The following is a 15,976-nucleotide window of genomic DNA, read 5'->3' on the forward strand; positions in this document are numbered from 1 at the left end:
AGACAGACACTCATCTCTCCACCACTCGGGCTAGCAGATCAGCGCTGCCAGACTTTGGTCCTAATCCAGGGCCCAGCTGCTACGTGGGTTGCTGAAAGGTGTTGAAACTACAAGTACAACTTGACACCATTGAGCCCACAGTGCTTGTCAATAATCTGTGAATTAGGTGCAGAGATTGTCACTGTAGATCATAACAGTTGCTGAAGGACTCATTACAGTCTATCGTGTCAATGATCTTCAAATTAAGGGCGGGGGGAAGGAGGGAAGAGGAGTGGGGAGAGCCTAGAAAAAGGGAAGAAGGGTGGCAGGGGAGATAAAAGTCAGAGCCCTAGCTCCGAAGGAGCCTTTAAAGATTATCAGGCTACCGATCTGAGAATTCCATTGGGATGAGTTTGGAAGCCCAACTCCACCTGAGCCTGGGCTGGAAGCGGGGTGCAAGGGGGTGAGAAGTGGGCCCCTGGGAAGGCAGACGTTTCAGACATTTCTTTTGAGAGCAGAAGAGCTTTTAGGAGAGGGCTCCAGATGTCAATGGGAGGCCTTGAGGATGCCAGCCCGCCCAGGATGGGTGTACACTTTCATTCAGAGCACTTTCCAGGGCTAGAAGAAGCTGCAAATCTTGGAGAAAAAGTGGGTAATAGTTTTGTTTAGAGCTGATGGTGATTGTAGGGTGATTTTTTTTTTAATGGTTTGTTTTCAGCTTCTTTTCTTATGAACAGGTGAAAGTCTTTTCCCCTTTTCCTTTGATAGTACTCCTGTCCCTCACGCACACGTTAAGAACATCTTTCTTTCCCTGATTTGCTTTTGGGAATGCCAGAAACCTCTGCCTTCTGAAATAGTTGAGTTATCACTTTTTGTGAGTTTGAATTATGTCTGATTGTACTTCCAGAAAGGGGACTTGCAGGTAACACAGGAGCAGTATGCACCATGAGATCTCCAGAGGGAAAATAGAATCCCATTGCTAAGAGATCAGGCTAAGGGAAAGACGATCCCTCTGCTTGGTAGATTGCCGGTGCCAACAGTCACTGGGCTGTCACTTACATGTCATTTAATATGGTCTAGAGAAACCTTAAGGAAGGCTTAGGTTTGTTTTTCACACAAAATTTGTGGTCACAACTAAATGAAATAATCATGGTTGGAGAATTTGAAATAACCGCCTTTTTCCTAAAATGAGGGTAACAATCTCAATCACTGGAAAATTAGGATCCTACGGAAGCCTTGTTCCTCTGGTATGATTAATTGCACAAGACAGTGTGGTCAATCAGGGAAGTATGTATGTAGACTCCTAAGCAACGATTTTGAGGTGTGGAAAGGCATATGGGTTTTTTGGGCCACTTGCAGTTCCTGGTAATCTGTTTGCCAGGGTTTGTATATTTGTTTTTCATTCCCTTCTCCTAAATTTTAATATCAAAATCATTTTTTTTCAATGCAGATGAAAACCACTGGTGGCAGCTCTTCAAAATTTGTTTGTCTTTTTTAAAAGGGATTTTCTATTTAAGTAATTAGATTATTTAATGGGCACACTGAATTTTTCCCTGGACAACAGCTGCAGTGCAGAGACAGAATCTTGTGTTAAGATTGCTTGATAATTCAGAAATGGAAATGAAATTGTGAAGTGTAAAGTCCCTTTTCCAGAAAATATTTGAGCTGGAATATATGAAGGATGTACATATATAATATTATAAGCAATATGTTGATTATTATATATAACCCTGAAGACATACACAAATGATTATATATTACTTTTGTTGTTATAATTTGCAAGAGGAAATATATTTAGTTTTCTAACTATTGAGTTCTTTTAAAAATGTATTTATTTCATCAGTGGAAATTAGATGAAAGAGAATGAGTATAAAAAAGGAGCTGAATGCAGAGCAGCTCTGCATTCCTTAGGTTTCAAGGGTCCTTACAGCTCTTGAGTGAAATTATTTGGTGAAATTGGGTCTGGACTGAAATAGCATTTGCTATCCCCTTGTTCATTTGTTATGTGTAATACCACTTCTGGAAATTAAAGGCAAGGTGCTGAAAGGACAGACAAGAAGAAAAAAATATGATTAAGCAATTTTAAATTGTCTGTCTAATTTGACTTGCATCCATATGCATATCTATGCCTTAGTAAATAAAACGGGATAAAGGTACATGCTTGTTCTCAGTTTCTGCTAGAAACATTTATTATTGCTATTCCTGTCAATAATCCTTCACACTTCCAAAATCTGACAAGTTTGGCAATATGAAGAAAATGGAGGAAATGTAGATGAAAGAGTATCTACCATTTTGAAAACTGCCTAATAAAAATTGAAGTATCCCCTCTAGGATTTCCTGTGCGGAATCCTTCACAGGCTGAAGCAAATGAAGTTTGCTACCAGTACAATTCTATTCTAAATTTTGCTCTTACGTTGAATATTCTAACTTTTTCCAGCTTAAGTTTTATTGATTATTTTTGGGAAATATATGATGCTTTTCTAAGGAAAAGAAACCCTCTAATACCTTTCTTTACCTCCATTTGTCTGTGTTTGTTTCATAAATCTTGGGGAATTAAGTGTTGATCATTCTGGAAGTTTTGTGGCAGGATCCAGTTTGGTGTGACTGAGGGTTTTTTGCGATTTAGAGGGGAGAAGGACACATTTTAAAAATTGGTTATGCCAGTTTCCCTACTCTAATTCTCAGCTTTCTTTTTTCTTGTGTTAGGGGATAAACATCAATGAAATCTTATCTCACCAGATTGCACCAGCATTGTCCTAAACATCGAAATCTTCCTTTACTTTTGGTTTTTAAAATCTGGAATTCTTCTTGGGTTGTCGTACTTCTCTTTCTAGTTTTATTTGCCTCTTTCCACACTGCTGGTGTGATCTCTTTCACTGCAGCATGATCACTGCTATTGTCACTTTCACTGGAGCTGGCTGGAAGGTTAGGATCCGAAGGAAACATGGCAAAAAAAAAAAAAAAAAAAAAAAAAAAAAGAAAGAAAGAAAAGAAAAAAAACCTTCATTTGGTCAAATCTGGCTCCTAATATATTTAACCAGTTCCAGAATTAGAAAGCCTTTCTGTACAGTTTCTTCTATTTTTCTCTCTTTTTCTCCTTATGTAATGAAATTAAAACTTTTGGAGCCCACAGTTGACATTTTTCAGAAAATTGAGTTATCAAGGCAGTAATTATTTCACGGGGAGATAAAACTCTCATAGCCCTAACTGTCAAATAGGGCCCTTTTCAGATTTTAATTACAAAATAAAATTAGTCTGCTCTTCCTCGGAATGGTTTGTGAGTGGTTAAACAGAGCTTTCCCCCCAATACTGGTGGTCGTCAAACTCTGCTAATTAGCAATGCTGAGAAATTCCAGTTAACAAGGACATTCTCCAAGACTGCAGGTTCCCTGCCGTTTGCCTTCATTTCCATAAGAAGATTAAGAGAGGAGGGGAACACACTCAAATGCAGATGCAGAAAAGAAGCGTTTTTTAACAAGCATCATAATAGTAAGATGCTTGGCTAGTTCTCACCTAATTACTGCAAGTTAAACCTCTATTTGCCACTAAGAAGAAAAAATAAGTCTACAGTCCCCTATCTCCACAAAATTATTAGTTGGCTTCAGATATAATACTTGAGGAAGGATAAGGGGAGTTTAGGAGAGAAATATCAATGCCAAATTTTTTTTTAATAAAATTTAGTTACACTTAATCAGTTAAGGACTTGGGGTTAGGACCTATAATAAAACAAAATCAAATCAGAATATCCTGGGAGTTAAGCATTTTTGTTCTTAATTTCTAATCTTACTCTGAAAGTATACAGCTTTTTCTGCCCAATGAAGGGAAATGTTAACTCTCTTTGGATTAAGCACTTTCAATTTTCATAAATTGTGCCAATGGCAACATTTTAAATTCTCCGAGGATGAAGCACCCTCTTCCAAGTCTTATTTTGATTCCCCAGTAGTCAATGGTGTATTGTTATTAGTACTGTAGCCGTCTGTTATAAACCTAAAACAGTGCTGCTTCTGTCATCTATTATGATTGTTATAGTTATTATTATATTTAGGGCCCAGTGATGGTGCTGGATTGAAATAGAGTGGCCGGTGATCTGATTTTTTTAATGCATATGTTCTAAAAAATCTAATGAGAAAATTGTTTCTGCTATCACCATCTTCTTTAATCTTATTTTCATAGCACATTATTATGCATAAATGCCAGCCACAGTTAGTTTATTGCCTTGATAAGTACAGCAGGCTTAATTAAAATAAAGCTGTAAATAAATGCAACCAATGATAACACAATTGTAATGTATTTCCATAGCTTATTTATATGATAAAAGCAATTAACAAAAGACCTAGCCAGCCCCTTTAACCTCTTAAATGCATTATTATAGAGTTCAGGCACAAACACATGCATCTGAGAATGTGAAAAAGCTTTTATATATCATACCAAGAAAAAATGTGTGCCTCTTACTACCACCCTTGAGAGAGAGATTTGCTTCTAGAACATTTGCTTCTATAACTATCCGTTATTAATATTTATTTTAATACATATACACCACTATTATCCACACCAACCCCTTGGGGTTTTTTTTTTTTTTCTTCTTCTTCCATCTTAATTATCTATAAGCTTTTATTTAGTTTTCCAAATAATGCTATTAAGTGCAGACCAATGCATTCACAATCATAAAGTGAATGCTTGATCTGCCCTCCAAGGCGTCTGGACAATCATAATTCATTCATATGTTGAATCTCATAATTTGTACCTATTTTTTCCCATGGTTTAACCTCCCGCTTATCTCGAGGTTGTAAGTACCTTTCTAAGTTAAGCAAATTAAATCTGATTCTTATGATTTGCTTCCATAGCTTATATGATATGTTAACTTTTCTTTTGTTTAGATTATGTGTAATTAGTTTGATCTTCCTCCCATCCCCCTCATTTTTTTTCCCTTCAATTATTTCCAAACACCTTCTTTTAAAGGTAAAAGCAATAGTCTTGGGAAAGCGAACTCACCAGTAGGGGGCGCACCAGCCACATCCCTGAAACCAGACGCGCTGAAAAGCCGGTGGCCGCTTTCCCTTCTCCAGATCCTCTCAACCTTTTCTCTTTCCTACTCTTCAGGTCCATGTTTAGCTTAATATTACACCTCGAATAAACAGAAGACACTACTTTATTTTGAAGACTGCCATATACTTATGCGTTTCCAGAAGGCTAGTCTCATCCTTCCCGGGTTCCCAGTAACTAAAACGAATCATAACTTAGGAGAAAAAGAGAGAAACTGCTAGAGGAGGGAGGGAGGTAGAAGAGGTTGACTGGAAATAATGATTTATTAAGAAAAGTCTGCTAGATTCTTTTTCACAACTTTTCCGGGTTTCCAGTGGATATGCTTATCTTAACTTTGACAAAAACAGAAAAGCCTGGGAATGCAGGGATTGGAGAAGTTGGAGGGGAAGGGGGGGGGACGGTTATGGGAAGGTTAGTAAGGAACAAAACAATGCACAGTTTTGTAAAGATAATAAATGGAACATGGCCGACAGATACTATTCAGTACATTTTCTTAGGGTGAGTAAGGATAGATCAGGGGAGGAGGGGGGCGGAGAGAGTGTTACAGAAGAAAGAAAATAAGTAACTCTGATGGTTTAAGCCCTTTATAAAAAAAAGAAATGGCATCAGGTTTTTTTTTTCTCCCCCCCCCCCCCCCCCCGCTTTGTAGTCAAGTGCATTTTAGCCACAAAGATCCCAACAAGAGAGTGGAAGGAAACTTAGACGGGGCTTTGTTTGACTCCGTGTAGCGACAACAAGAGAAACAAAACTACCTATTTGTAACGGACGTGCTGCCATTGCTCTGCGCATTGAGCGCCTACCTATTGAAATCTTTACGTCGGGACAATGGGAGAGCGGCTAAAATTACTCTCCTGGGTCCTGGGAGGGCAGGATTCCTGAGCCCCTACCCCCGCCCCCATCCCATCCTCCTCTAGCCCCAGCCTTGCTGGGCTACCCCTTTCCCCAGTCCTGCTCGCCTTCTTCCTGCCTGCGCGGCCTGCACCTGTGCCTGGAGAGCAAGCACCACTCCCGCCTCCCAGGCCTGGAGGCCCCTCCGAGCGCAGCCCCAGGCCTAGGCGGCCGGGGCGATGCAGCCACCGCTGTAGAAGTCACTGGGGGAAATGCCAGGGCTGGTCGTGCTTGAGTCCTGGGAACTCTGCGTGGGAGGGAGTTTGTGAGTGCAGCTCAAAAGCCACCTCCAAGCCGTGCCCTGGGATGCCAGGAAGTTGAGATTACCCTCCCCCATAGCCTGTACTTCTGAGCGTCCTTCTGTTGATCTTTCTTCCCCCTGCGCTCTCTGGAAAGCGGCACCACTGGGATCCCTCCGTGGGGGAGGCTAAGGAGGAGAATGGGGAGAGAGGACGCGCATCCCCTTGGCACCGCCCGAGTGGAGAAAGACGGGTGGGAGATGTGGCGGGGGTGAGGGCCAAGCTGTGGTTTCCTGCCCGGAGGGCTGAGTAGGGTAGGGAAGAGCGTGGACTCGGCAGTTTACCCAGGCCCGGCCTAGCCTCAGCTCTAGAGGCGGCCGCACTTTCCGAGCAGGATTTACTTTTTAAATAGAGCAAATTATGTGGAAGCAAGGAGGGTTCTGAGGACACAGCTTTCAGCCTCCTAACTTCTTGTCGGGACAGTGTGAGAAGAGGGTGAGCGAGCATCGGCAGTCGTGGAGGGAATAGGGGCAAGCGAAGAGCCAGGTTGGGGAGAAGCCCTAGAGCGGCTGGCGCTGGGGGAAGTGAGCGGGGCAGCGGGAGAACAATGACACACCAACTCCAGCACGGCCGGTTCCCTGAAGTACCAGTAGGACAGTCGCCCCGAACCACCCTTTCTGCCCTGCCCCACCCCCACACCTCAGCTTCTCGCGCCCCTTCCTCATTTCAGCGGCGCGCACCAAAAAGTAAATCAAGATTAAGTTTAAAGAAGAAAAAAGTCGTAGACTTAGTGCTGTTTACCCACTTCCTTCGAAAAGGCGTGTGGTGTGACCTGTTGCTGCGAGAGGGGATACAAAGGTTTCTCAGTGGCTGGCAGGCTGGCTGTGGGAGCCGCCTCCCCCTCCCTCTTCCCCCCCGCCTCCCCCGCGCGGCCCGCGGCGCGGCAGGCCCCGCCCCCTTTCATGCAAAACCGGGCGGCGAGGCTGGGCTCGAGTGGAGGAGCCGCCGCGCGCTGATTGGTCGCTGGAAACCCATTTATTCCCTGACAGCCCCCGTCACATGGATGGTTGTCTATTAACTTGTTCAAAAAAGTATCAGGAGTTGTCAAGGCAGAGAAGAGAGTGTTTGCAAAAGGGGGAAAGTAGTTTGCTGCCTCTTTAAGACTAGGACTGAGAGAAAGAAGAGGAGAGAGAAAGAAAGAGAGAGAAGTTTGAGCCCCAGGCTTAAGCCTTTCCAAAAAATAATAATAACAATCATCGGCGGCGGCAGGATCGGCCAGAAGAGGAGGGAAGCACTTTTTTGATCCTGATTCCAGTTTGCCTCTCTCTCTTTCCTCCCCCAAATTATTCTTCGGCTGATTTTCCTCGCGGAGCCCTGCGCTCCCGACACCCCCGCCCGCCTCCCCTCCTCCTCTCCCCCCGCCCGCGGGCCCCCCAAAGTCCCGGCCGGGCCGAGGGTCGGCGGCCGCCGGCGGGCCGGGCCCGCGCACAGCGCCCGCATGTACAACATGATGGAGACGGAGCTGAAGCCGCCGGGCCCGCAGCAAACTTCGGGGGGCGGCGGCGGCGGCGGCGGCGGCAACTCCACCGCGGCGGCGGCGGGCGGCAACCAGAAGAACAGCCCGGACCGCGTCAAGCGGCCCATGAACGCCTTCATGGTGTGGTCCCGCGGGCAGCGGCGCAAGATGGCCCAAGAGAACCCCAAGATGCACAACTCGGAGATCAGCAAGCGTCTGGGCGCCGAGTGGAAACTTTTGTCGGAGACGGAAAAGCGGCCGTTTATCGACGAGGCCAAGCGGCTGCGAGCGCTGCACATGAAGGAGCACCCGGATTATAAATACCGGCCCCGGCGGAAAACCAAGACGCTCATGAAGAAGGATAAGTACACGCTGCCGGGAGGGCTGCTGGCCCCGGGCGGCAACAGCATGGCGAGCGGGGTCGGGGTGGGCGCCGGCCTCGGCGCGGGCGTGAACCAACGCATGGACAGCTACGCGCACATGAACGGCTGGAGCAACGGCAGCTACAGCATGATGCAGGACCAGCTGGGCTACCCACAGCACCCGGGCCTCAACGCGCACGGCGCCGCTCAGATGCAGCCCATGCACCGCTACGACGTGAGTGCCCTGCAGTACAACTCCATGACCAGCTCGCAGACCTACATGAACGGCTCGCCCACCTACAGCATGTCCTACTCGCAGCAGGGCACCCCTGGCATGGCGCTTGGCTCCATGGGCTCGGTGGTCAAGTCCGAGGCCAGCTCCAGCCCCCCCGTGGTTACCTCTTCCTCCCACTCCAGGGCTCCCTGCCAGGCCGGGGACCTCCGGGACATGATCAGCATGTACCTCCCCGGCGCCGAGGTGCCGGAGCCCGCCGCCCCCAGCAGACTTCACATGTCCCAGCACTACCAGAGCGGCCCGGTGCCGGGCACGGCCATTAACGGCACACTACCCCTCTCGCACATGTGAGGGCCGGACAGTGAACTGGAGGGGGAGAGGGAAGAAATTTTCAAAGAAAAAGAGGGAATGGGAGGAAAGTAAGTAACAGCCTGGAGAAAAACCCGGTACGCTCAAAAAACAAAAAGTCATTACCCACAGCAAATGACAGCTGCAAAAGAGAACACTAATCCCATCCGCGCTCACGCAAAAACCGCGATGCCGGCAAGAAAACTTTTATGAGAGATCCTGGACTTCTTTTTGGGGGACTATTTTTGTACAGAGAAAACCGGGGGTGGGTGGGGTGGGGAGGGTGAGGGAATGGACCTTGTATAGATCTGGAGGAAAGAAAACTACGCAAAACTTTTTAAAAGTTCTAGTGATACGGTAGGAGCTTTGCAGAAAGTTTGCAAAAGTCTTTACCAATAATATTTAGAGCTAGTCTCCAAGCGACGAAAAAATGTTTTAATATTTGCAAGCAACTTTTGTACAGTATTTATCGAGATAAACATGGCAATCAAAATGTCCATTGTTTATAAGCTGAGAATTTGCCAATATTTTTCAAGGAGAGGCTTCTTGCTGAATTTTGATTCTGCAGCTGAAATTTAGGACAGTTGCAAACGTGGAAGGAAAAGAAAATTCAGATTTGGACACTTTAATTGTTTAAAAATTGTACAAAAGGAAAATTAGAATAAGTATTGGCAAAACCATCTCCGTGGTCTTCTTTACAGGGGCAAAAGTTTTAGAGTGTACTAAATTTTTTTTTTTAAACTTACTGTTACAAACAAAAATGGCCATGCAGGTTGACATCGTTGGTAATTTATAATAGCTTTTGTTTTCCAACTTTCCATTTTGTTCAGATAAAAACATGAAATTACTGTGTTTGAAATATTTTCTTATGGTTTGTAATATTTCTGTAAATTTATTGTGATATTTTAAGGTTTTTCCCCCTTTTATTTTCCGTAGTTGTATTTTAAATATTCGGCTCTGTATTATTCAATCAGTCTGCCGAGAATCCATGTATATATTTGAACTAATACCATCCTTATAACAGGTACATTTTCAACTTAAGTTTTTACTCCATTATGCACAGTTTGAGATAAATAAATTTTTGAAATATGGACACTGAAATTATGCTTGAGTCTTTCATTTATTTGGATAACACTGTGATTATAACCAGCTCCTTGGGGAATATACTGTGCTCAGCCAAGAAAGCGAAGTATCTAAAACCTTGGTATTCTAGTCCAGTAACATGTGTTAATGTTAACTGCAACAAATAAATGGCTGGATGATTAATTGAATAAGTACTCTTAAAAAATAGAAATGCTCCTGTCATTTCCAAAATAGAAACTAGGGACATATATTGTAAATCCACCCCCTCCTTTTCTAAGCAGCATGAATAAGCACGATGGGGACTTACACTGATTTGTGCCACTTGTTGCCAGAAAAGAGTCAATTCTGAAAATTTTCATGTAGCTTAGCAGATGGGGTATTGAGCCAAGTCAGAACCAGGTTGGCTGGTTTTGTTTTCGTTTTCTTCGCAGCACAATGGCCCTTTGGAAATGTGGTTATAGGGGAAAATGATGCTTCTTGTATCGGAATAATTGCAAACTAGACAAGCAAAGTGCTCATCTGCTGGGTGGGTGTTTGGATTACTCTGGCCCTGCTATTGTCTGAGAAGAAACAAGTGGTTTGCTTTCTTTGTTCCTTGACTTCATAAACTTTCTCCTCCACATTTTTCCAGTTTAGGGGTGAGGGAAACCAAAGAGCGTCTTGCAAAACTCCCTGACTTATGGCTATTTATTATTATTATTTATTTTCTTTTTTCCTCTCTCTCCCTCCACGAATTCCATTTCTTAAATTGGCAGCGCGGGTCCAAGCCTGTAGCCCCAAATCGGATAATCTGTGCAGCTGATAACAAGCAAAAGAGAAGCCAGGCAACAGCCATATTAAAGAAGAAAACAATCAACTCTGAGGTAGATATTTTACTTTGTCCGGTCTAATCACATTTGGAGATGATTGTGCTTTTGATCTGTTAACCATGTTTTACTACAGTAGTAGAGAAGTAGGGGGAGGGGTAAAGGGGTGGGAAAACAAGATTGGATTTGTTGGTTTTTTTTGCCCTAGGAAAGGTAAAGAAAGACTGTAGTTGTCCTCACTGGGAGCGGAAAAGTTGGGGAATCGCCGTAATCTTTGAATTAGTGATGTTTCTGAATCACAACCGACCTGCGCGCTTGGCGCAGCCACAGAATCTGTAAGACCCACTCCGGGACTTTTCTTTTATTCACTACTTACCTCGCTCTTCTTCCCCCACCGAAGGGGACCAGGAACCTAGGTCCCTCATTCTTAAGAGCGGGGGTTTCCCTCCCACAATTTCAAGGGCTTGTTGTGTCAACTTGCTACAACTTTGGAGAAGTTGGAATCCGGCTGCGCCTTCCACCCTTGCTTGAGTGAAGTACTGGCTGCAGCCACTATGTTAGCTCATCCCGTTGGTTTGCATCTTCTCTTTTTCCGAGAAAGTATTTCTTTCTCGTGTTGTTGCTAATGTTAATTCTGGGCTCAGCTGGGGATAGCCTCATATTTTCTGTATTTTTATTTCATGTGGTTTGCTTTAAGTGTTTGTTGGTTTTTATTTCTTCTTCTTCTTTTTTTTTTTTAAATCCTCACTTTTAGAGTAATATTGTACTGGGAAAGGACAATTATTATGCCAGTTCCCAATTCTAAGTGAGGCATTTCCCCCCCTAATTAATGCAGAGACTCTAAAAGAATTTCCCCCGGCCTGGCCAGCCATTGTAATGCATATACGGATTATTCACGTGGTAATGAGCACATTCGCCAGTTCTTGCTCACACATACGAATAAAAGAAACTTTGAATAAAGATCCAAATGATCTTGCAGGGGGTGGGGAGAATATTCCCGGAATTTGAGCCAATCAACTATATGGAGTGTATATATTTGAAAAATAGAGATTATTAGAAATATGTATTAGGGTTTAGAGTAATTGTACTGCGCCTAAACTTCCTTAAGAAAAAAAAAAAAGCCCACAAAATCAGACTAAAGCAACAACTTTTTGGCAAAATGCTCAAGTTCAAATATTTTGCAAGAGGGAAGAAAGCAATATTGTAGGAAGTTGCACTAGTTTTGAATGATTGTTACCGCCTGCATAGAACAAGAGAACTCCCATTTCCCCTCCTATCCCTCTATATCTCCTAACCAAATGAAAGCCAAAATATTTTGTTTGCAAATATAAATCCTTTTGATAAACTGCATTTGAGGAAAATGATACATATTTCATTACTCATTTGATTGGGTGAAATGGTTCCCCCAGATGTGTAGTTTCATGGCTAGATCAATACTGAATATATAATATTTTAATTATAACATGATTTCCAAAAACGGGGTAAACCCATAAGGTTGCCCAGAGATGATTATCTCCCAATGCTAAAGTTGGTTGTTGAGTGTTCAGTTCTTTCCTCAGGTTATTATTCTGCTCACTAAAACCATTCCGTTCACAGTCAAAAGGATGAATTTAATGTTTTGTTAACCTTTTACGATGAATAGAAATGTGCAGAAGGATGAGATTATAGTTTGTTCCCTCTGCAATTTCTTCTCTCCCTGCACCCCCCCATACTTTAAATAAAGAGCGTTAAAATATTTTGCTGAGCTGTAGTAGATTAGCAAGGTTTCTTGCCAATGCTGGGAAGCTGGTATTACAGACAGTCCCAGGGGAAAATGGCTCACATTAACCACTAAATGAATATTTGACAAGGGCTCATTCGGAGGTATTATTACTATAAACGTGTCCCTACTGGACTTTTCAAGGGTCAAAGAGCAACGCTTCAATTAATTATTTAGTCTGCTAGTAGATTTGGTTGTAATAGCTGTACTTATTTCTAGAACCGACACATTCTTACAGTAGGAAATCTCAGGAGAATCTTCTCCATCAGCAATGCCTCGGATTGAAATACACACAGCCTTGGCATTCTAAAGCTGACTTTTTCATAAAACCTTTTCCTTGACTACTGGGGGGTGGGGGTGGGGGTGGGAGGTGGATATAAGTCTCTTTTTCTATTTTATTTACCATTTTTGGTTTAAAAGAAAAGGATATAATAAGTTATCTTAATTTTACATCATGTCTGGCATGGTCTTTTAGGACCTAGCAATTTGAAGAGACAGGGGAGGGATTTATTTCTAACCTTTGCCTTTTCTAAGTGGAGATGTCACAGGATTTCAGAAACTCAAGAAGGCTCTGAATTTAGAAAGGGTACACATTCCCGTTTGCCAATAAAATTCTGGTTTTAAAATGGAAGACTCTGTAGGCTGACTACTCTGCGTTCTAGTAGTCTTAGTAAACTGGGGTACAAGATAATCCCTCCTCTCCTCCCTACTTATTGGTCTGAACACTTTCAGGTGTGTGTGCGGGGGGGTGGCGAGTGTTCCATTTCTGCCGTGTCATAGGTTCCTCCCGTGGCCCCAGGTAGAATGGGAAGGGAATGATTTTGAGAGTAAGATTCTTTGACGATAATATAAGGTGAATGAATAAGAGATAAGCTGCAAGGGGTGGGGGGAATGGGATGCAGTAATTACAAACCCAATTCATTCAGCTTTTCAGAACTTTTGTTGTGGGAGCTCCATTGACGGGTTTTGAGCTGCCACTTTTCTCACATTATAAAGAACTGATCAGCGCCTCAGGGGGACAAGAAATACCGCTTAACTGCATAGTGATGGGGTCTTCATTTAGAACCCTTACACGAAGAAAATTAAACAGTGCCTTTGTGTGCACAAGGTTTACTTTTCAACTGCTAACAGTTTATAGCTAACTGCTCTGAGATTGAAGTTTGACTGTGGTTTGATCGCCTGCTAGTTGGCACTGCTTATTTATTTATTTGTTTATTGTAATTAAAAGAGCTTTTTATACCCCCCCTTCTTGCTTTTGGAGGATTTTGCAAAACAGGTGCTTATATTTTGCTTTGTGGAAAGAATCTCCTTTGCAATGAGCTTTAGCAGAGGCTTGAGTTAACATTCTCCAGCACTTCCTCCCCCCCCCCCCGCGCCCCCTGCCCCTTATTGCCTTAAAATAATTTGCATCTCACTTTTTTATACTGCCTTTCCTCACTTTCAGAGAAAAGGTTGCTTTTCAGGACAGCCATTAGTAAGGTTGGGGATGAGGGCTGATTTTTTTTTTTTTTTTTGCTTTGCTTTGCTTTGCTTTCTTTTTTTGACCGAAGTTGGAAGATGGCTGGATGGATTTCCTTAAGGATCTTATCTATGAAATGGATCCCTTAAGACAGCAGAAGGGGAAGAAAGTCTTGACCTTTACTGTGAAAATGTGGATACAGGCCAAAGGGACACAGCTTCCGGAGTTCTAGAGTAAGCAGCTGTGGAGGAGTTTTCCAAAGACAGGGAAATTGCCCTAACTGGAGAACTGGTTTAGTGTCTTTCATAGTTATTTTCTATTAAAAACTTTCCTGGAAATATGACCTCTGATGCCACCCGGGGAGATTTCGTAACCTCTCTCTCTTCAGATGATGCTGTTCAGTTTTACAATTTTTGTTTTCAATTTCTTATGTTTTGTTTATGGGGCCTTTAGGAAATACTGGATTTGACTTTCTTATTCTGACTAGAAGACTTCTCTTTGGGACGGTAGGCTACTAAGACAAGGCCACGATTTCCCATGGCAGAGAGCTCTCTTTCTGTATGCGAGTCTAGGTGGATTTCATTTTATGTTTTGGTGTAACTGTGACATTTCTGCTTCTTTGAGCGGTGCACTCAGTTTCTCTTCAAAAGCAGATAGACCGTCTTCTCATTTCAGACGCAAAGATATTTGTTACTTCTGGGATTTGGGGCATGAGATGCTTGCTCTACTTTGCAAAGAAGTGTCAGGTGATTTAAGAGCTCCAAGAAGTCACTCGTTTCATTACCCTCCGCAGCCTGCATGTACAGATTGAAGTGTGCACTGTTAGTAAAAGATTTCGGCGCTTCGAAACATCTTTTGCCTCCTTCCCTGGGCTTTGGTGCGGGGCGCGGCGCAGCGCTTTGAGCGCGCCGGCCTCCCACCCGCCTGCCCCAGGGAGCGCGCCGCGCCCAGCGCCCGGAGCGGATGCGCGGGCAGATGGAAGCTGAGGCGGGCGGGCGGGCGAGCGCGGGGCCCGGGACCTGACGTCACCGCGGCCCTGGCCACGGCCCCCAAGGGCCTCCCTGGGAAGGTGCTGCGCGGGGCGCGAGTTCTCTCTGCCCGGACCCTGCCCAAAGGGCCTGATTTCCTCTCTCAGCCTTGGACGCTGCCGCTTCGGGCAAAACTGAAAAATCTCCTTAAATGTCGCGGGCCCTCGCGCCTCTAGGGCCCTCTACCTCCTGCACCCCATCCGTCTCCACGTTGACCTCGTGACTCCGAACCTGGTTCTAGGCTCCAAACTTCCTAAATCAGAGACTGACTGACCCAAGGTCTGCCTTCCTCTTGCCTCTCACCCCTGCCTTTACTTTTAAAGGATTGTTCGTCCCTGTTTGGTGCCAAGGATCAGCATTAGTTATCGCACTTAGTCTTTCCCATTGCCAAAGGTTGCGGATTGGCATGGCTGTGGGAAGCCGCTGGAGTGATGTGGGCTCCCCAGAATATTGGACCATTCTAGGATCAGACAGTGAGGGGTGGGAGGATGCAGATTCTTCACTTTCCCATTTGTAATATAGGGATAGTATATGTTTACCTCTCAGAAGATGAGTACAAAGCCCTAACACAAAATAGGATTAACTGATAGTTATTTTTATACTGTCCAGTGAAATTAGGTGATAGGGAAGGCAAGAGATTCTCATTTTAGACTCCAGAGATCAATACAGAAATTCGGGTTCTTCCTCTCCTCTCTGGTCTTGAGCGGTAAAATTAGCCTTGTTCAGACCACCCTTCTTCCTTTTCCAGTGCCCTTCCTCGCTTAGGGTTCATCTAGGAAGTTACCCTGCAAACTTGCCATCCCTGGGCCTCTTCCTGAAGGGAGGGATACCGACATTCCAGGCAGGAGTCGCCTCCACCCGCAGAAGGCAGGAAAATAATTACTGTATTAAAAGGAGCGGTGAATTCTTCCCGAGGGTTCTTATCGCTGGCGGCCAGGCCAGAAGCAGGACTGCGCCCCCACCCCCACCTCGTGACGTCAAGGTCTGCAGGGCCTAGGGGATGAAATGATTCGTTTAAGTGTTCTAGAAAGGGCAATCCGAACACATTCAGGGCCAGGCCAGTGGAGCTGGTCTCCATCCCCACCACCCAGCTCCAGCTCTTGAGACTGCAGAGGCTCTCGCCCGGTTCCTCACAGCAAAACGTAACACACCAGTAGCCAGAGTCTTCATGCACCCAACACCCATCACCGTGACATTAGAGCTTATAGGCACGCCCTTCTTCCATATGTAT

At 44.3% G+C, this 15,976-nt stretch overlaps 1 protein-coding gene across 3 annotated transcripts in view; it reads left to right on the plus strand.

The window, feature by feature from the left end:
* The window catches only part of SOX2 (SRY-box transcription factor 2), a 627,102-nt gene extending 616,662 nt beyond the window's left edge, over positions 1 to 10,440 (plus strand). For all 3 annotated transcript variants that reach the window (XM_064493127.1, XM_064493132.1, XM_064493136.1), the window contains one exon: positions 5,672 to 10,440. In XM_064493127.1, the coding sequence (XP_064349197.1) occupies positions 7,648 to 8,613 (966 nt within the window). In that variant the 5' untranslated portion in view covers positions 5,672 to 7,647 and the 3' untranslated portion in view covers positions 8,614 to 10,440. The remainder of the gene's footprint in view (positions 1 to 5,671) is intronic.
* Positions 10,441 to 15,976: the final 5,536 nt, after the last annotated feature.

Source organism: Camelus dromedarius, chromosome 2 (genome assembly GCF_036321535.1).
Source record: "Camelus dromedarius isolate mCamDro1 chromosome 2, mCamDro1.pat, whole genome shotgun sequence".
NCBI classification, from domain to species: domain Eukaryota; kingdom Metazoa; phylum Chordata; class Mammalia; order Artiodactyla; family Camelidae; genus Camelus; species Camelus dromedarius.